The sequence below is a fragment of the Nicotiana tabacum genome, chromosome 5, assembly GCF_000715075.1.
Source record: "Nicotiana tabacum cultivar K326 chromosome 5, ASM71507v2, whole genome shotgun sequence".
In the NCBI taxonomy this organism is placed as follows: domain Eukaryota; kingdom Viridiplantae; phylum Streptophyta; class Magnoliopsida; order Solanales; family Solanaceae; genus Nicotiana; species Nicotiana tabacum.
The window spans coordinates 6,800,672-6,824,052 of NC_134084.1; the positions used below are offsets into that span (position 1 = coordinate 6,800,672).

Below are 23,381 nucleotides of genomic sequence, written 5' to 3' on the forward strand. Positions count from 1 at the left end.
GGGCTAGGTCCGAAAATTAGGCCTAAAACCGGGTAGTTTGAACCCGAATATTATTCTTTTGCCCGGACCCGAGAAATAGGAACACGTTGCTTAACTAGTCCTATGTAAGCAAAATAACTACCAAAAATAAGACTAGTATTTAAACAAAACTATATATATTTTTAAATATTTTTTCAAGATTTTTAAAATAGCTACAAAATATTAATAAAACTATTTTTTTTTTGTAATTTTCGTTTTAAATATTAAGATAAAATATGAGGTAATATTTTTGTATTTTTTCCAAGTTAAAAATGACTATAGAATATTAATAAAACTATTTTTTGTAATTTTCGTTCTTTAATAAAGACAAAAATATGACGTAATATTTTTGTATTTTTCAAAATTATAATGACTGCAAACATTGATAGAACTATATTTTTTGTAATTTTCGAATTTATATAAAGTACCAAAATAAAGTACAATTTTTGTATTTTTCAAATTTATGAGAGATACATAAACTAAAATTTATATATATATTTTTTGAATTTTTTCTTTTTTTTGCAACGAAATAAAGTAAAATAGTTAAAATAGCCATACTGGACCCAATTTCACATATTCATGCTAAAAATGTGAAAATTCTCGGGGAGGGTCAAAAATCACGTGCTTACATGCACAAACTCAATCTTATATATGGAATATATGTTATGTGTGTGGTGGTCAAGATGGTCACTTTTATGATTGTGCTTATACTTCTTATCCTCCCCCAACCCCTTATTATGATGGTTTTACATTTTTTTATGATGTTAATAGGAACATAGAACCTGGGGATGCTGACCTAAAAGAGATGAAGGATATATTCATGTTCCTCTTGGAACGAAATAATGAGAAAGAATTGCAAATACAAAGTCAATGGGATACTATCCAAAGGCAAGAGGCAATTATTCGCAACTTGGAGGCTCAAGTGGCTCAATTAGTTAAAGCTTTTAATGCTCATCAAGCTTATATTATGGGTTGTAGCCAGGAGTAGTGTGTGTTAGAGACTGAAATTGAGGTGCTAACAGAGGAGGTTAGAGTAGAGCACTAATAATCTATCCCACTATAATTTGAGGATGCCGATATTGAAGAAGTAACACTAGAGTCAACCGAGGATATTGAAGAAAAATATTTAGTTGAGTCTAGTGTCATTGGTGGAGATGATGTTGAACTTCTCGAATTTCATGTATTTGAGTGTGTTGGACCTCATTCCAAACACTTCTTTACATTATGTTCGAATGGTAAAATGAGAATGGATCCATACGAGCGTAGAAAAGAGAAAAGGGAAGAGGTAGACGAGCCATGTATTCTAAAATTTTTGAGGTCGTCTAGGCAAGGTGACACTCGTAGGTTGAAAACAAAAAATGCATAAAAATCATTTAATTTTTTGATCGCAACATTTTGTATCGCCCCAAGAGAATGATCATAGAGCATAATCAAAACTTGGGGTTCATTCATAAGTTCAAAGTAGAGGAAAAAAGTGGTTCATGTGGTGCCACGACATTAACTAAGGCACTTGTTGGGAGGTCACCCAACTTTACTATTTTTTTATTTTGTTTTTATTTTTTTAATTTTTATTATATTATTATTGTAGTGTAGTTTTTCAACTCTGTAGGGGCATGAAAATCAAACGCATTGGAAGGAAGCAAAAGCAAGCCAGATGGTTAGAACTAAGTGTGGGGTGTCTGCACAAAGAAAAATGCCAGGAAGAAGTTTGAGTACCCATGAACTGCTAATGATTCAGTCTTTGTCCTTCCACGGAGTTTCTTTTACCCTCTTATTATTTATGGTGTGCACTGAGGACAATGCACAATCTTAAGTATGAGGTGATTAGATTGTCTGGATAACTTTCTATGTTATATAGTTGTGTTAGTTTAATTGAATAATTTTTTTTAGAAAAATAAAAAAGATTAGACTTTTCCCGATGATGTATATCCTAGATAATTTTCTTGAGGGTTTAAGGTCAAACCAAAAACATACAAAAAAATAGAAAAATCAAAAAATCGTGTCTTTTAATTTTATTTTAGACAGTAATAATCCCATGTGGTCTTTCTTTATGCCTTGGTTCTTTTTCATGGGATGTAGTTTGAATCGTGTCATAATTTTTTTATTTTTAGAGTAGATTAGGATTTTGTCAAGATCCGTAATTCTTAGCATTGGGACCGTGATGGCGCCTAATATTTCACTTGCTAAGCAAGCCAACGTTAGAACAATTTATCCATTTTTAACAATTAAATTAAATAATGAGAGATAATTAGAATAACTGAAATAATAATGCAGAAAATGAAACTGCCAAACGTCTATTACAATCCCCTAAACCTGGTGTCACTAGTGCACGAGCTTCTAAAGTAATACACATAAAGGTTTGAAATAAGTACAAAGCTATCTAAATGAAGTTATATAGCTAACAAGAAAACAGGATGGGGACTCCAGGAGCTACGGGCGCTGAACAGCCGTACCTCAAGTCTCCCCGATGTCCAATCCGAGCATGCTAACAATCGCTACTAGGATCGACTCCAAAATATGCACAGTGTGCGGAGTGTAGTATCAGTACAACCGACCCCATGAACTGGTAAGTGTCGAGTCTAACCTCGACGAATTAGTGACGAAGCTAAGGCGGGTCACCTACGGAAATACTGAACATAATTTAAACAGCCAACATAAATTGATAACCATAGCCTCGAAAATACACAATCTCGTCCAGAATTACCAATCTTTACCAGTTCAAATAATAATACTGAGAAACAATGCAGCTCGTGAAAAGGAAATATATAGGTTGTTGTGGCACGCAACCCGATCCCATCAGACAACACATAATCCTCCCTTATTCCACCGTAACAATATCAATAATAGTAAATATTTTTATATATTTGTTGCGGCGCGCAACCCGAACCCACTGTATATCAATATTAATAATTCACCCTTATTTCACCATGTCAATCCACCCTTATTCCACCTGTTATGGCGTGCAACCCGATCCCATCGTATAAATATATTCACCTTTATTCCATCATATCAATCCTCTCTTATTACGCCTGATGCGGCGTGCAGCCCGATCCCACCATATTAGTACCAAATACTCAATATACACAGTCAAATCAACAATCTAAATTACAAGTCTTTTACGATGAATAAATACCAAACTGAACCAAGAGAATGAAACCTTGTTCAATATAGAATCAACACAAATAATACTACATAACAAAACCAACCTAGCAATTTACAATTAGAAGGTGCAAACAAGTCAAATTAAGCAAATAATAGGGATTTGGGGAACTATGAAAAGAACTAACACGGTTAACAAAAAAAGATATTGATTAACACGAAAGCATCTAGAACATATAACAATTAAGACAGGGAAGGAAACAGTTAAGGAAAAATAGAAATTCAAGGAAGATAAATAATTTGGTGGCGTATAAGCACTCATCACTTTGCATATACGCCGCTCACATGGATTTCACATAACACATAGTCCGAGGGTTCCTAATTCCCTCAAGTCTAGGTTAGACACAACACTTACCTTGCTCCTAGGACTACTCAAAGCTCAACCACGACTTTGCCTTTCAAACTAGACTCCAAACCATCAATATCTAGCAAAGTACCAACCAAACAATTCAGAATAAGCCTTAAGAATCACCCACGATAAAAAAATTCGATTTAGGTCATTATTGAAAAAGTCAATAAAAGTCAACACCTCTGCCTGCTTGGTCCAACCCGAAATTCAGACAAAAACCCGATTACCCATTCACCCCCGAGTCCGGATATACAATTCGTTTTGGAATTCGACCTCAATATGAGGTCTAAATCCCCAAATTTTGAAATCTCTAGTTTCTACCAAAAAATTCCCAATTCCACCATGAAAACCTTAGATTTTAGGTTAAAGATTGTGAAATGTAATGAAAGATTTAATGAAAATGAGTTAGAATCACTTGCCAATAATTTGGGGAAGAAAACGTCTTTGAAAAATTGCCTAGAGGGTTTCTTGTTTTGAAAGTTTTGAGAAATGAGAAAAAACTCCTGTCTAAGTTAAGTTTTACACAGCTGCAGATGTCGTAAATGCGACCAGGGGTTCGCAATTGCGAGAAATACTTCGCAAATGCGAAGCTTCCTCAGCCCTGTTGTCTTCGCAAATGCGAACAGTTGTTCGCAAATGCGGCCTAAGTTGATCACAACTGCGATCCTAACTTCGCAATTACGAAGGTCTCCTCCCGGCTCCACTGCTCGCAAATACGATGATTCTTTGCAAATGTGAGGCTCACATTTGCGAGCCAGACCTCGCAAATGCAAAGTCTGCAGACCTGAAGCACACTAGCTATGATTTCTAAATCCAAAACACTCCGTAGCCTATCAAAAACTCAATCGAACCCTCGGGGCTCCAAACCAAACATGCACAGAAGTCTTAAAACATCATACGAACTTGCTCGAACGATAAAATCGCCAAAATAACACCTACAACTACAAATTTAGCACCAAATCAAATGAAGTTCTCAAGAACACTTTGAAATTTCTATTTTCACAACCGGACATCCGAATCACGTCCAACCAACTCCATTTCTCACCAAATTTTACAGGCAAGTCATAAATATTATATGGGACCTATAACGGGCTCCGAAACCAAAATACGGACCTAGTATGAACAAGGCCAAACATTAATCAATACTTAAAACTATTGAATTTTCAAACTTTTAATTTTCAACAAAAATTCAGAACTCGAGCTATGAACCTCCGAATTCGATTCTGAGCATACACCTAAGTCCAATATTTCAATATGGACCCACTGGAACCGTCAAAGCACGGGTCCGTGTCCACTTACTCAAAACATCGACCAAAGTCAACTAAAATTAATTTTTAAGGCAAAAAATATCGTTTTAATCAATTTTTAACATATAAGCCTTCCGAAAAAATACTCGGACCGCGCACACAAATTGAGGAAGGCTAAAATGAGGTGCTTAAAGCCTTGAAACACAGAATTTGGTTTTAAATCATAAGATGACCTATCGGGTCATCACATTCTCCACCTCTCAAATAATCGTTCCTCGAACGGATATAAAAAGCTGGTGAAAAGGTGGGGATATCTACTCCGCATATCGGACTTGGACTCCCAGGTAGCTTCCTCAACGGGCTGAACTCTCCACTGCACTCGAACTGAAGGATAACTCTTCGATCTCAACTGACGAACCTGCTGGTCTAGAATAGCTACAACCTCCTCCTCATCGGTCAAATCCTTGTCCAGTTGGACAGTGCTGAAGTCTAACACGTGGGATGGATCGTCGTGATACTTCTGAAGCATGGACACATGGAACACTGGATGGATCGCTGATAAACCAGGTGGCAACGCAAGTCTGTAAGCCACCTCTCCCACTCGCTCAAGAATCTCAAAAGGCCCGATGTACCTAGGGCTCAACTTGCCCTTCTTGCCAAACCTCATTAAACCCTTCATGGGTGACACACGAAGCAACACTCTCTTTTCGACCATGAATGCAACATCACGGACCTTACGGTCGGCATAACTCTTCTGCCTGGACTGAGCTATGCGAAATCTATCTTGAATGATCTTAACCTTATCCAAGGCATCCTATACCAAATCTGTGCCCAATAACCGAGCCTCCCCCGGCTCAAACCATCCAGCCGGCGATCGGCACTGCCTACCATATAATGCCTCATAGGGAGCCATTTGGATGTTCGACTGATAGCTGTTATTGTAGGCAAACTCCGCAAGTGGAAAGAAATGATCCCAAGATTCTCCAAGTCAATAACACAAGCGCGGAACATATCTTCTAATATCTGAATAGTGCGCTCAGACTGTTCGTCCGTCTGAGGATGAAATGTTGTGCTCAGCTCAACCCGCATGCCCAACTCACGCAGTACCACCCTCCAGAAAAATGCGAGGTAAAATGTGTACCTCGATTAGAAATGATAGACACGGGCACACCATGAAGATGAACGATCTCGCGAATATAAATCTCTGTCAATCGCTCTAAAGAATAGGTAACTGCCACAGGGATGAAATGAAATGACTTGGTCAGTCTATCCACAATAACCCAAATAGCATCAAACTTCCTCTAAGCGGAAGTCTAACAACGAAATCCATAGTGATATGCTCCTATTTCTACTCAGGAATCTCTATCTTCTAAAGCAAACCACCACGTCTCTGATGCTCGTACATTACTTGTTGACAATTTAGACACCGAGCCACATATGCCACTATATCTTTCTTCATTATCCTCCATCGATAATGTTGTCGCAAGTCCTGATATATCTTGGCGGTGCCCGGATGAATAGAATATCGGGAACTGTGGGCCTCCTCTAGAATCAACTCACGAAGTCCATCCATATTAGGCACACAAACACGACCCTGCATCCTCAAAACTCCATCATCTCCAACCGTAACCTGCTTGGCATCGCCGTGTCGCACTGTATCCCTAAGGACAAGCAAATAAGGGTCATTATATTGTCGCTCCCTGATGCTCTCAAACAAAGAAGACTGAGCAACTGTACAAGCTAGAACACGACTGGGCTCAGAAACATCCAACCTCACGAACTGATTGGCCAAGGTCTGAACATCTAACGCAAGCGGTCTCTCACCGAGTGGAATGTACGCAAGGTTGCCCATACTCACTGACTTCCTACTCAAGGCATCGGCCACCACATTGGCTTTCTCGGGATAATACAAAATGATAATATCATAGTCTTTCAATAGCTCTAACCACCTCCTCTCGTTTGGGGTCATGCAATACGAATTTATGATTATATTTACTTTTTTGTGTCTAGTTCATGTTGTTTTGTAGATTTTTTTTGCGGACTCTGATCGGCCTGAAATTTCATAGGTCCACGTGAAACTGCCAAGTGATCAATACTCTTCGATTCGCCATAACTTCCGGGTTCATGTTTTGATGTTTTGAGGTCATGCAATACAAACATAAATTATTTCCTATATTAATTATTTCAATAATTTTTTCCAAAACTGCTTTACAAAAAACAAAGGTAGCTTATGGGGAGATGGACATAAGCCCACAGGTATTGCAGACATCATAACATGTTCACATGCCAAAAAAGGCCATGAAAGACCAAAATTAGCATATAAACACAGTGGTTAGTGGGTAATATTGTAGACATTTTCATATCTAGAATATAAACACCGTGCTCCCTTTGACTTGCCAGTAAATTAGTAGTTGTTACTGTAAAGGATTATGATGGGATAGGTAACATGTCTTCGTCATTAATCAGAAATTTTAAGTTTGAAATTTATATTAGAAAAATTTCTCTTTTTCGGCTCCTATTTCCTATTTCCCATTTCCTTCATATTGTCGTGATTGTTAGGGAGTCAAAGGAGAAAAAAAAAAGTTTTTCCTCTATTCCAACTTATACGATAGTGTTTAATTGAACGCAAGAATAAAAAGAATAAAAAATTTAAAATTCTTGTATTAAGAAAAAAGCGTATCAAATAAATGTGTTAGTCGTAATGATAAGTCACTTTTAGACGACCATGAGCTGCGGACAGAACGACGGATGAGGAGATAACGGTGACAATAGCGGAACGTTAAACATTCCGTTCGAATTCTGATCCCAAAATGAGTTCCACCTTGACGGCGTTAACGGCCACTCCATTTTCACCACTGAGTCATCTTCCTCCACACACTTCTCTATTTTCTTAACTGCCACCTCTTCTCCTCCTTCCTCCGCCTCTCTCCGCCGCTTCACGCCACCGTCCACGGTGGAACCCTCATCACTCGCGTTCTGCTGAGTGGACAACACCGATTCCGACTCTGTTTCCGACGAATTACCAAAATCAATCCAATCTAATTTCTTCACTGGAGGTAAATCAATCTTCAATGACGGCTTCCGCTCTTTTAAATTTCTCGATTTATAGCTTGCGACTTGAGATTTTTGAGGTGACGTAATGTCTACAATTGCTTGAAGTTTCGATTGAAATTCGAAGCATTGCTCCAAATCTATAGAGTCGAAACTTGAAATCGACGATTGCGATTCAAGTCCAAAAAAATGATCATCCTTCAATGAAGACTTGGGCTCACTAAATTTACTCGATTTAGGAGATGTGAGATCGATAATTATTTTAGGTTTCGATTCAAATTCAAAGCATTTACTCTCCTTTTTCACAAAATCTATAGATTCAGAGCCTGAAATCGACGGTTCCGATTCAAAGTCGAAGCATTTGCGCTTCTTTTGCTCGAAATTCATAGGTTCATAACTTGAAATCGACGGTTGGGATTCAATTCTAAACAAATCACTCTTCAATGAAGACTTGCGTTTACTCGATTTAGGCGATGTAAGGTCGATGATTATTTTAGGTTTATATTCAAATTCAAAGCAGTTACTCACCTCTCCAACAAAATCAATAGATTCAGAGCTTGAAATCGACGGTTGCGATTCAAGCCTGAAGAAATCGCTTTGGTTATTCTTCAAATCTGCTGATTCCGAGCTGTCTATGATTAGTTGAGTTTCCGATTCAAATTCGAAGCATTTGATCTCCTTTTGCTCGAAATTCATAGATTCGAAGCTTGAAATCGACGGCCCCGATTCAAGCTTGAAGAAATTGCTTTGGTTTTGCACTAAATTTGCTGATTCAGAACTCGAATTTGATGAATTATATCCAAATTGAAGGAAATCGAATGAATTAGAAGGAAAATCAAAAGGAAAATAGTCGCAACAAGAAGAATTTGTGTAAAAAGAGTACTCAGATTGAGAAGTGGAATTCTCCGGGGCGAAGTATTCGTCTAGATTCTCCATTGAAATGCTGAAATTGAGTCAAGTGTTTGAGATTTTTTGGAAATGGAGAAGAAGCAGAGGAATTTGGATGAAGATTTGATGAGTTAATTGAGTGTGGAAAGTCGAGTAGAAAATTATTTTATATATAGAAGGAGGGAAGGAATTCGTCTAAGGGAAATTAAAAAATGGTCAAGAGTTTAGTGATAAGGTGAAGTCATCAAGTTGTGATAGGGAAGTGGAGTTTGTACTATTGTTTCATGACGTTCCTCGATGTTTCGCACAACTAGAATTAGGCCGCACTTTTCACTTAACGGAGGTCAGAATCTTAATTATTCAAATTTCAGATATTAAGTACGTTTATTTTTAAAGTCTGAATATTAATTATTCAAATTTTAATTATTAAGTGTGTTTGGTTTTTTACTTCACAAACACTTAATGGGTCTAAATAGGTATGTATGATTAAGATCCATAACAAAAACTTAATTTCATTAAGATGCTATTATCCATATCCATTATTAATTATCACCATCGGCTGCCATTATCAACTACCGCTATGCCACTACCACCATATTTAACCACCACCACCATCATCTTCAATCATACCCGCTGTCATAATCGACTACCACCACCTTAGCATCTGCACCACTCCCACCACCATCATTCTCAAACACAAACAACACTCATCTACTTCAACTACCACAACTAACCACCACATCACCATCAACAACCATAACCGGCACTGCACATCATTATTAACTACTACCACCCACCTTCCTCAATCACAACTACCACCACCCGCCATTATTAACTATCACCACTTACCACCATCATCCTCAATCATAATCACCACCACTACTAATCACTACTAGCTATTACCCTGACCCACAACCATCAACCAAACCTACCACCAACCACCGCTTTTAGTCAGCATTTACAAGCACCACCGTTAGCCATCACCACCAGCAACTACCATATTTTAAAAATATTTTTTTTTATTGATAGAATATTAGATTAGTTAGTATTTCATTTGAATTTTATGTTTATTAATTTTCAAATAAAGATAAATTTTATACATTCAGAAGTTAAAAATTAAACAACCATAATTATTTAGTATTCAGGTGTGTATTCAGATTCAGATGTCTTAATCTTAATACACATCTTGATATTCAGATCTGTATTCAGATTCAGACGTCTTAATCTTAAATATTAAAAAAAAGAGGCATTAGAGATACTTCCTTGGGACCGTATTAGTTACCGTGATTATAAAATGTATTTGATCCAAAATAATTGTTATTTTAGAAAATTAAAGGGTATAATTTTTTTCTATTTACCCTTAGTATTGATTGTCTTTGAAATTAAAAGATAGAATTGATTAATAGATAAAATATTTATTGAAGAGAAATTAATAAATTGAATGATTAAATATATAAATAAGCGAAAACAAAAAAGTAGTTTTTATTAATTATTTCTTAAAAATGTATAAAAGAAAAACATGACAACTAAAATAGACGAAAGGGAATAAAAGAGTAGAAAAGTCATGGATCATGATGAGGTAAACATATAATTGTTTTTATGAGGAGTAATAAAACAGCTAAGATGCTTTCTTCCTAAACCAAAGTTTTTTAAAAAAAAAATTTAAAAAACTGTTTTTCTTTTTTGCTATTTTTTCATTCCCCCTCCCGTTTGATTTCCTTTTGACCCCTTTGTTAAAATTATTGTTCCTTTTATACGTGGAGGATGCTGACCATCAGAGCAATCACATCACCCAAAGGTTTTATGTTCAAATTTTATGAATAAAAAAATTATCCTTTTGGATCACTTGCACCTTAATTGGCCCAACTGACTTTTTTGGTCTATTGGTCTATGAACTATTCCCTTATTGGCTTTTCTTTCATTTTTCAATTTCTCAGGTAAGCTTTGTGTTAGAAAATGTATAATTTTATTTACTTATAGGAGTAATTTTTATCCAAAAATAGACTTAACTACTGCTACTGCCAAGTTACCATGCTGACTCTATACATTCTTGGTGATCCCTACGTGTCGGCTGGCAGATCCATAGTTTAAATATTATGAGTTAAATATTTAAGATTTTAGCATAAAATCTATTATTTTTTAAAAGTTATGGGTTCATATTAATTATTTTTATAATTTTAATAAATTTTTATACATAAATTTATGTTTTGCCTCAAAAGTTACGATTCAATTGAACCCGTAGTTATAATACAACATCCGCCGCTGTCGGGTTTTATCCGTTTGGACAGTCGTTTACAAATGATTTTTTGATATACTTTTCAAGAAGATCTTGCAAAATTTGTCTAGGAAAAAAATTTCAAAATTTTTAAAATTTCTCTGAGTTCAAATTATTTAATGGGTTTCTTCTAGAAGAATTCAAGTTATGATGCTCAACTGATCAAAACTTGAAGAGCTAGCGAGAAAAAAAGAAAATGGTTCACAATTAATGCAAGAAATGATAAATGGATAATTGAATGGATGGTCTACCCACCATTCTTGAATAAATAATAGAACGAATAAATTTATTAGAAAATATTAGATGGTATTATAATTGTATAGTACGTCCTATAATTTTTTTTAAAAAAAAAAAAAACAAGAAAAGAATCCAACCCTATTTGATGGGAAGAACCTAGACACTTTGACCGAAAACTTGACTGATTAATCATCTTCTTGTCTTAGTCCTAGCACATCAAACAAATGAAATTAAATCCTCATTTATTTTTTTCATTTTCGTTGAATATATTAAAATAAAAAGAAGTTCATCCAATTTATCATATTGTATAATCTGTATTATCCAAGTTTTTATAAAAATAATTATGTATCTGAAAACAAATTAATACAAAATACTTTGCACCAAAAGGAGCAGAAAGGTACAAGAGAATATATAATGATTCGCACCACGTAAGAATCATTAAAAAGAGAAATAATCCTCTATCATGAGTTTTTCAATCCCCGTACTCGAGTTAGCTAGCTAGCTAGGTCCATAGTTTCGGAATTTATACGGTAATCAAGATCGATAAAAGAAAGTTTTACAATTACCGAGTCAAACCCATTATCGAATTTTACTCAGCGAAATGTGGAGGTACTTATGGCAGAACGGGCAATCTAGTCTCATGTTCCTTTCCAGTAGGGAACCCGCTCCTTAATTGGTCGTTGCTTTGCTGCGTCTGGCCCGTCCTTTAGGCACATTTCGATGTCTCTGGTTAAGAATGAAAATTAAAAGGATATTTCACAATTGAATCACAGCAAAAGCAGGGTTTTTAATATTTTCTTGATTTAATAATAAAAATGCAACAATTTAATTCAGGGTTTTCTAATTGGTTAATGAAGAACATGCTGCCACATTATTTTGCCTAATATTGACTTGATCTAACATGGAATATATGAAATAATTTTATGCAGGGTTTTCTAATGATTAATGTACCAGGATTAGCATAAATATTATTGAAACCAGCAAAGAACAAGCTGACAGATTATTTTATCCAACTTGTTTGACCACTTGCATATATAATTTTCTAAAATGCAAGATTCTAAATAAAAGAATATTATCCACTTGGAATTCAATTCAGCGACAAATTTACTTTTTCTATTTATTAAAATTTCTTGGATAAACTCTCTCGTACAAAAACAAAACTAAGAAGTTTAGCTGCAGCTTCGTATTGATTATGTTACGGATGGAATTAGAGTACAGTCAAACCTCTCTATAACAGCATCGTTTGTTCCGAATATTTTTTAATATTATAGATAAGTGTTGTTATAAAAAATATATATTATAACATAACATGAAAATTGGTTCCGAAAAAAACTTGACTATTATAATAAAGTGTTATTATATAGGGATGTTGTTATAGAAAAATCTCACTGAATTAGATATTGATTTTGGACGAATCCAATGATTTTCGCTTAAATATCGTATTTGTATTAGAAAACTCATTAATGCAAACCCACTTATTAATAAGACGAGCTATATATATTATCGATGACATGTTCAAAATTGATAAACTTCAAATACTGATTCCGTCTTTAAATTTGTATAAATGTCATCTTTGATTAATGAAATCTCTTCTTCTTTCTTTTTTTTTTTGAATTTTGAAAATGAACTACAAATTAGAAAGATTTTATATACATGTAAAACCAAAATTTGTTATTGAGAGAGAATTGAAAATGTGGAATTTTGCCAAGGTGGAGATTTGTTGAAGTTTGGCAAAATGCCAAAGTCCCACATTGGTTGGGAGTTAAGTTTGGGGGGATTTTTCCCCTATAAAAGAAGGCCTAATGTTTAGGATTGAAACACACCTCTCATTTGCCTTCTCATCTGTTTAAGGCATTTGTATCTTCTCTCTTTAATATTATTTCACTTGTATTTTTGGAGTGGAATAAAATATTGGTTATGTCCGAGGAGTAGGCAAAATTAGCTGAACCTCGTAAATTCTGGTATTCCCTTTATTGTTGCTTTACTGTCTTATTTATTATTTGGTGGCTGTCATAATTTTTGGTATAGTAGTTGTGACTTATTCACACTATATACATTTGGTTTCCGCAACAATTGGTATCAGAGCCAAGGTACTGTCTAAGTATGCTCTGTGGTTGCAGCATAGTCTGATCTTCCACATCAGAAAAGACTTATCTTGGTAATTGTGTCAAGATTCTGTCTTAGTATGCTCTGTGGTTGCAGCTTAGTCTGATCTTCCACACCAGAAAGGAAATAATCTTGATTTGTGTCGTCAGCTATTAAATAATATTTGTGTCAAAGATGGGAGACAATAAACAAGAAGAATCTACATCAAGTGTCAACAATACGTCATCATTGACATCTTCGCTTATGACAAGAATTGTGTCAAATGCGAAATTTGCGGTAGAAATATTTGACGGGTCCGGACATTTTGGGATGTGGCAAGGCGAGGTTCTAGATGTCCTTTTTCAACAAGGGCTAGATCTGGCCATTGAAGAAAAGAAACCAAATGTTATTGGAGAAGAAGATTGGAGAATTATCAACTGTGTTGCTTGCGGTACCATTCGATCCTACCTTGCTAGAGAGCAGAAATATTCATACACAAAGGAAACTTCTGCAGGTAAATTATGGAAAGCACTGGAGGATAAATTTTTGAAGAAAAATAGTCAAAATAAATTGTACATGAAGAAGAGACTGTTTCACTTCACTTATGTTCCTGGTACCACGATGAATGAACATATCACCAGTTTCAATAAGTTGGTCACATATTTGCAAAATATGGATACAACTTATGATGATGGTGACTTGGCCTTAATGTTGTTGGCGTCACTTCCTGATGAGTACGAGCACCTTGAAACTACTCTACTCCATGGAAATGACGAAATTTCTCTCAGAGAAGTTTGTTCGGCTTTGTACAGCTATGAACAAAGAAAGCGAGAAAAACAGAAGGGCGGAGAAGGAGAAGCGCTATTTGTGAGGGGTCGTCCTCAAAGTCAAATGAGGACAAAGAAGGGAAGATCCAAGTCAAGATCCAGACCCAGCAAAGATGAATGTGCCTTTTGTCGAGAAAAGGGGCACTGGAAGAAAGACTGTCCGAAGTTGAAGAATAAGGCCAAACATAACAATGGAAAGGCCATTATGGATTCAAATGTAGCCGATTGTGATGATTCAGACTTCTCATTAGTTACAACAGAGTCATTAACATCATCAGACATATGGTTGATGGACTCGGATTGTAGCCATCATATGTGTCCCAACAGGGACTGGTTTGTGGAATTTCAAGAAGGAGAATATGGAGTCATCCACACAGCGGATAACAGCCCTCTTACCTCATATGGCATTGATTCAATACGATTAAGGAACCATGATGGAATGATCAGAACATTAACAGATGTTCGATATGTACCAGACTTGAAGAAGAATCTCATCTCTGTGGGAGCCCTAGAATCAAAAAGGTTCAAAATCATTGCAAAAAATGGAGTGATGAGAGTATGCTCCGGTGCACTAGTGGTAATGAAGGCTAATCGAAAGAATAATAATATGTACCGCTATCGTGGCAGTACAGTTATTGGGACAGCGACAGTGACATCCAGTGATGACAAAGAAGCAGAAGCAACCAAGCTATGGCACATGCGCTTGGGACATGCTGGAGGAAAATCCTTGAAAACTCTATCAGATCAAGGATTGTTAAAAGGAGTAAAGGCTTGCAACTTGGAGTTTTGTGAGCATTGTGTTAAAGGGAAACAGACAAGGGTTAAATTTGGTACAATGATCCATAATACTAAAGGCATTTTGGATTATGTACACTCAGATGTTTGGGGTCCTTCCAAAACACCTTCATTGGGTGGGAAGCACTATTTTGTAACCTTTGTTGATGATTTTTCCCGAAGAGTATGGGTGTATACAATGAAGAGCAAAGATGAAGTGTTGGGAATTTTTCTCAAATGGAAGACGATGGTGGAGAATCAAACAGGCAAGAGGATCAAGTGTATTCGCACAGACAATGGAGGTGAATACAAAAATGATCATTTCAATAAGGTCTGTGAAAATGATGGCATCGTCCGACACTTCACTGTTAGACATACACCACAACAAAATGGAGTGGCAGAACGTATGAACCGGACCTTGCTGGAGAAGGTACGGTGTATGTTGTCCAATGCTGGCTTGGGCAAAGAATTTTGGGCTGAGGCAATTACATATGCATGTCACCTCATTAATCATCTACCATCTGCTGCTATTGATGGCAAGACACCATTTGAAAAATGGTATGGAAAACCTGCTGTAGATTATAACTTTTTGCACGTGTTTGGCTCAACTGCATATTATCATGTGACGGAGTCAAAATTGGATCCAAGGGCAAAGAAGGCTATTTTTATGGGAATTACTTCTGGAGTCAAAGGATATCGCTTATGGTGTCCTACGACAAAGAAAGTAATATTCAGCAGGGATGTTACCTTTGATGAATCTGCTATGGTAAATAAGGTAACAGAAGATACCAAACAAAATAAAGGTACTTCTAAGCAGGTGGAGTTTGAGGGAAAATTTATTTTTCCTACACAAGAAGCAGAGGAGGAAACAAATGAAGATTACCCTCTGGAAGGAGAGCCAGTAGAGGAGATTCCAACTCAGGAACCTCAACAACAACTTGAATCAATAGCAACCAGCAGGCCAAAAAGAACAATAACGAAACCTGTTCGTCTCATAGAGACAGTTGCTTGTGCAACCTCAATTGTAGCTGATGATGTTCCTACCACTTATAAAGATGTTGTCCAAAGTTCAGAAGAAGATAAGTGGAGGATTGCCATGAATGATGAAATACAGTCCCTTCATCAGAATCATACATGGACATTGACCAATCTCCCGAAGGGAAAGAAAGCAATTGGGTGTAAATGGGTATTTGCAAAGAAGGAAGGATTTCCTAACCAAGTAGATGTTCGCTACAAAGCAAGATTGGTGGCCAAAGGATATGTTCAAAAGGAGGGAATTGATTACAATGAAGTATTTTCTCCAGTTGTAAAACATTCCTCCATTAGAATTATGTTGGCTTTGGTAGCACAATTGGATTTGGAACTAGTTTAGATGGATGTAAAAACTGCATTTTTACATGGAAACTTGGAGGAGGAAATCTACATGACTCAGCCAGAAGGATTCAAAGTTGCTGGAAAAGAAAATATGGTGTGCAAACTTGAAAAATCGTTGTACGGTTTGAAACAATCTTCTAGACAATGGTACAAACGATTTGACAAGTTTATGTTGCAGCAAGGGTACAAGAGAAGCAAATACGATCATTGTGTGTATTTGCGCAGGCTTAAAGATGGTTCCTTTATATATCTTCTCCTATATGTTGATGATATGTTGATAGCTTCCAAGAATTCGGAAGAAATTGATAAGTTGAAGATTCAACTGAAGAAGGAGTTCGAGATGAAGGATTTGGGTGAGGCAAAGAAAATTCTTGGCATGGAGATAATTAGAGATAGACGTTCAAAGAAACTCTGTTTATCTCAAAAGGAATATTTGAAGAGAGTACTTCAACGTTTTGGCATAGATGACAAGACTAAGCCAGTTAGTACTCCACTTGCTTCCCATTTTAAGCTAAGTACTACTATGTCACCAATGGATGAAGCTGAACGAAAGTATATGTCAAAGGTACCATACGCAAATGCTGTTGGTAGCTTGATGTATGCAATGGTTTGCACAAGGCCTGACATTTCACAAGCTGTTGGAGTTATTAGCATATATATGCACAATCCAGGGAAGGAGCATTGGCAAGTTGTGAAGTGGATTCTACGGTATATTCATAATACTGTAGATGTCGAGTTAGTTTTTGAGCAGGAATACAATCAGTCTGTAGTTGGATATTGTGACTCAGATTTTGCGGGTGATCTGGACAAACGAAGATCAACTACTGGTTATGTGTTTACTTTTGCAAAAGCACCAGTTAGTTGGAAGTCTACTTTGCAGTCAACAGTTGCTTTGTCTACAACAGAGGCAGAGTACATGGCTATTACAGAGGCTGTGAAGGAGGCAATTTGGCTTCAAGGATTATTAAAGGAGCTTGGTGTTGAACAAAAAGGTATCACAATTTTTTGTGATAGTCAAAGTGCTATTCAATTAGCGAAGAACCAAGTTTATCATGCAAGGACGAAGCATATTGATGTTCGGTATCATTTCGTACGAGAAATCATAGAAGAAGAAGGAGTCACAATGAAGAAAATTCATACTACGGAGAATCCTGCTGATATGCTAACTAAGGTGGTGACTGCGATCAAGTTTCAACATTGTTTGGATTTGATCAACATTGTTGAACACTGAAGATTGAAGATGAAGACACAACCAAAATTTGTTATTGAGAGATAATTGAAATTGTGGAATTTTGCCAAGGTGGAGATTTGTTGAAGTTTGGCAAAATGCCAAAGTCCCACATTGGTTGGGAGTTAAGTTTGGGGGGGATTTTTCCCCTATAAAAGAAGGCCTAATGTTTAGGATTGAAACACACCTCTCATTTGCCTTCTCATCTGTTTAAGGCATTTGTATTTTCTCTCTTTAGTATTATTTCACTTGTATTTTTGGAGTGGAATAAAATATTGGTTGTGTCCGAGGAGTAGGCAAAATTAGCCGAACCTCGTAAATTCTGGTGTTCCCTTTATTGTTGTTTTACTGTCTTATTTATTATTTGGTGGCTGTCATAATTTTTGGTATAGTAGTTGTGATTTATTCGCACTATATACATTTGGCTTCCGCAACAGCAATAACACCTTATTCCTCATTTCCTTATTTGAAAATTCCATAAAATATTATTTTGGTACCAATGTTTATCTTCAAAAACTCTCAATTCAATTTTAATTTTGGAATTTTCATTGATTTATTTAAAAAATGCACGTGTACAATTTTTGGCACGTAGTGACTGCTCTCCTGTTTTCTTTCTATTTTAGAATAGAATATTTCTTTCTATCAGCTAATAATAGAAAGTAGAAACAACTGAAGACGTATTCCACATCTCTGAGTCAAAGTCAAAATACGAAACATGTACTCCAAGTTTGAATTTCCAAATATATTTGTTGGTCATAAAAAGATTATAACAGCTTTAACTTTTTTTGAATATTTCTTTTTATAGTAATATATTTTTAGTTTTATTAGAACTTTCTTTTAGTTAAATAGGAGGATAAAATGTGATAGCACTTTCATTAGATAAGTTTCGTTTATGAGCACTTAACCTGTATTTTAGTATTTATATCAAAAGGCGAAAACTAAATTTAACTTTTTATTGTATATAAATAGAAGAGTAAAAAGGCAACTTCTTAAGAGGCTATTAAGGGCTCATTTGCTACGAGGAATAAAAGATAATTAATTCTGAAATTAAATTTGAGATGAGTTTATTCCATGTTTGGTTGAGATAAAATTACGGTATAACTAACTCCGAGATTGTAATATTATTTTTATCCCCATAGGAGGGTGGGATAATAATCTCGGGATAACTAATTTTGGAATAATTATTCCTGGGATAACTTATTTCCCGACAAAACGATCCCTAGTGTACTTTTTAAGGTACATACATATACTTTTTAAAAACTAGGAGGAGGATTCAGAAACATTAGTCATCATTGATAAATAACAACAATAATAAACCCAGTAAATTCGCACGACAACAACATATATCAAGTCATCTTGAAGACAATTGGACAGGTTGATAAAAAATGTTAGTCGGTTACAATAAATTAAAATATATTGATAGTTCCAGAAAAATTATACTAGCTATTAGAATATATAATTTAAATTCAATTATTTTTGAATTATATATCCTTGTTATAATAACTATGAGAAACCAGGAAAGTGCGGTCTACGCCTAGTATATACTGTGTGAAAGGAAGAAGAAAGAGGGGCTGAAAAACAAACTCATACAGAGATATATTTTCAAAGAGGAAGGACCTTCATCTAAGCAAGGAAGCTCAAATCATCAATATATAGCATTAGTCTCATCATACCAAATGTACGAGGGTCAACCTCGTTGAAGATTGGTGACCACTTTTAATTATGTATTCTTCCTTATTATTCAATATTATGTAAATCTCTATCCATCTCTCATACAACGGAATTCAATCATGGTCATGGTTAAATTTTATGTCCAGCTATGCTTGCTTATTCTTATCTTCTATTTTAGACCTTGAATGAATTATTTTTGGCTAAGATTTACCCCTAATCTCCCTATTAATTAGTTTAACAAAAAGCTTGATACTTTGTGGTTTAGTAGTAACCAGGAGGTTATTGGATTGAACCATAGAAACCAGAGGCGGATCTATGATTTTTATAACATGGGTGCACCACTAAAAGAAGGAGAAAAAAGAAAGTATTAAATGGAAAAAGATACTTGCTCCTTTAGGTAAATAATTCAACATTCAACCAATTGCACCATTTAGCCTCTTTGGAGCATGGGTGCCAGCAGATGATATTAGATAAATTTTAGAAAATATATACATAAAATACCTAGTTTGACAAAGAGACTATGTGTTCACGTGCCCCGTGAATTAGGCTATACATCCGCCCTTGATGGAAACAACATTTAGTAGAAATGCAAGGTAAGATTGCGTACAATAAATCTTTGTGGTCCGACCTTTTTCCGGAACCCACCCATAACTGGAGCTTAATGCATCGGGCTGCGCTTTAGTCCATATATAACTCGAAGGTAATATGAAAAATGGCAAGTAAAACTCAAATTAAGGCTTCACTGCTTGCCACAACAATAACAACAATAACTCAGTATAATCTCACTAGTGAGATCTGGGAAGGATAGTGTGTACGCAGACCTTATCCCTATCCTAGGTAGAGAGACTGTTTCCTATAGACCTTCGACATCCTTCCTTTCAAGAACTTCCTATCTTGCTCTTAAGGTGACTCGAACTCACAATCTCTTGATTGATAGTGGAGTATACTTACTACTAGAGCAACCCCTCTTGTCAACTTCACTGCTTACCATATTCCTAAATTATACGCACGTGAATGCAGTCCTCATCTACCAAACTCTTTTAACCTTTCTCCACATAGAAACTTCATCGAACCTCAACAAAGTTTCCAAAAAAATATTTATTTAATAACTCAAATCATGAAAGGAATCAGCTACGTGCATGCACCTTTTCTAACAATTCATATATATACCCATTCAACCTTCTCTTCCAAATAAAACTCAGTTTCTTCATTTTTCTCTCTATTTTCTACAAAATTTATTCCCTCTCAAATATACAAACCACATTTCCCTATTTAGTTTCTTTCAATATATATAAATCCCATCAACCCTTTTTCATCCAAAAAACTCATAATTCACTTTGAATTGTTTATCCCAATTTCCAAATTTAATTCTTTTTTCTTTCAGCAAAAATGATGTTTGAAAACAGTGAATTTTTGAATGATTTTACCCTTCTTGAATTCATTAAACAACATTTACTTGAAGACTGGGAATCTCCTGTTACAAATTGCCAAAGCAAAAACATTGAGAACAAATTATTTCCTAATTTCTTTTCTGATACTTTTGATAATTTCGCAATTAGCGAAAATGACACTGCAAATATGTTTATTTACAATAATGCCACTATTGAGCATTCAGCTGCTGCAGTCAAAATCGAGCCTGAATTTACTAATTTCTTAGAAAATGACAGAGAAAACATGTATATTTACAACAATGACATTAACGAGCCGACACAATCTGCGGTCAAAACAGAACCTGAAGTTAGCGTTAGTTCGCCGGAAATGAGTAATTTCACCGCATTCACGGCTGCGCCGCCGCCGCCGAAAAAAGCAGAGCGTTACAGGGGAGTAAGGCAGAGGCCGTGGGGAAAATTTGCGGCGGAAATTAGGGATCCAGCGAAGAACGGAGCTAGGGTTTGGTTAGGGACATACGAGACGGCGGAGGATGCGGCGTTGGCGTATGACAAGGCGGCGTATCGAATTCGGGGATCGCGTGCAGTGTTGAATTTTCCGTTGAGGGTTAATTCGGGTGAACCGGAACCGGTTCGGGTTGGTTCGAAGAGGTCGTCAATTTCGCCGGAGAGTTCTTCCTCGTCGTCGTCGGAAAATATTTCGACGAAGAGGACGAAGAAGGTTGCCCAACTATACAGCTGAGGGTTAATTTGGGAATTTCAAAATTGTACAATTCCATGAACAGGTTGAGTTCAATATTTTATTTCATTTCCTCTCCTCGTAGAAATTTGTTCTTCTCGGTAGGATTGAGGAATTTGTTCAATGTATTAAATTTTTCGTTTAAAATAACATTTATTACTCTCTTCATCTCAATTACGTGACTCAAAAAAAGATTTTTAAAATAATTGATAATATTATTACGCTTATAAAAGTTTTTAATTAAGAATAAATAGAAAGACCATGATACACTTGCTTAGGAACAAAGAAAAGCATAATTTAGGATCAAAGAAAAGTAAAGTGTACAAAAACCTAGGAATCTCAACTGGAATACCTCACTGCACCGGTACCGGTTATGAGCCACATTTAACGAAGAGTTTCTGGTCTTTGTCCCATTAATGTATTATAAATTGCAAGGAAAATGAAAAAGAAAAAAAACTTGAATTCTAGATTAGTCTCGCTAAATTCGTTCTCGAATGATTCATCGATGGAATTAAATCTAGGTCTATAAAAATTTCTTGTGATTCCCCTTCTTTCTTTGACGAAGGCCTACACGCATCGATAGGGAACCCAAATTGCCAGCAACTGTATAAGTTTCTGTTCCAACACAATGATTTAGGGACGTTTAACCATAAAAAAGGTTCTTTTCGAATTTTTTACACTTTTTTCGAAATTAATATTTGGCCATGAAATTTTCGATTTTCACTTGAAAATAAATTTCAGAATTTTTCGAAAATTTGAAAAACTCAAAATAAGCTATTTTTCAAAACTTTCACTTCAGATCACTCACAAAAATTCAAAAACAATCCAAAATTATATTAATTTCCAAACACAACTCAAATTTTCAAATATCATTTTTACTTGAAAAAAAATCTACTTTTTTCGAAATTTTACAATTCTTATGTCCAAACGCCCTCTTAAGACTTTGCCTTTCTTTGCTCGTATTTAAGATTTACAGAAGAAAACAATCTGAGTTGAGAGGATTTTATAATTATAAACTTCCATTACGTTGCCATAAACCAAATAAGATAATTCAAAGGAAAATTACCATCTATATCCATTTATAAATAGTTTATTACAAAAATTAGCTAATTTATTAAATATTACTAATATTAGCTAAATATTATCAATATTGGCCAATTAGCTATGTGTAACTAAAATAAGGTCAAAATTTTGATTTTTTTTTTTGAGTGAGTGTTATTAGAATAGATTTAATACATCTTAAGGAGTTTGAATCTCAGTTTTTGGATGATTTGACGAAGTTTTGAGGTGGTTTGAATTGTAAATTCGATGTAGAAGATGAAACATGAAAAAATAATGTGTGTATCACACTGTGTATCATATTTGTATCAAATGTGTATCACATGTATATCTATGTGTGATACATGTATCGCAGAAGATTTTTTTTAACTCGATTTTATCTATGAATTTGGATACCAAATCAGTCCAGATCACTTCCAATCTTCCTCAAAATTTGTATATTGACTCATCTATATGTTTTCAATGAATTTCAACCATACCCAATGGAAATGGTCCTTTTTTGCTTAGATTTTTAGAATCTTGTCTATATATTTTTTATATTTCATCACCTTGTTTGCTACCTCATCCATAAATTTTTCTTTCTGTCTTGCATTTAATGTTGTTGATCACGATTAAAAATATGGAAGGAGATCTTTGTATGTGATTCTTGGAGAGGAAGAACCTTATTTATTTGAGTTTTTAATTTTTATATGTGTTTGACTAGTTTTGGAAAGTGTAGGATTAATGGCTAGATGTTGGTAAGTTGAAACTTATTTGGGATATTTATGTAAGATTCCCCATATATAAATGCTTAATAACTTTGACGGAGTAAATATACCCTCAAAGTATACACCTGTGATCAAATATGTCCTCCATATGGAACCGTTTAAATTAAGGATATATTTGAAGCAAATATTGGACCGCATAAGCATGTTTGTACCGAAATATTAATGACGGACATATCCTCTTATTTCACATAGTTCGAGGGTATATTTGGACTTTTTTGTTGATTGAATTATATTTATTATAATAT

General features: G+C 35.3%; 1 protein-coding gene across 1 annotated transcript; it reads left to right on the forward strand.

The window, feature by feature from the left end:
• Nucleotides 1-20,372: 20,372 nt before the first annotated feature.
• On the forward strand, nt 20,373-21,484 carry LOC107797398 (ethylene-responsive transcription factor 1A). The gene has a single exon (XM_016620284.2). The coding sequence runs from the start codon at nt 20,573-20,575 to the stop codon at nt 21,311-21,313; it is 741 nt and encodes a 246-aa protein (XP_016475770.1). The 5' UTR covers nt 20,373-20,572; the 3' UTR covers nt 21,314-21,484.
• Nucleotides 21,485-23,381: the final 1,897 nt, after the last annotated feature.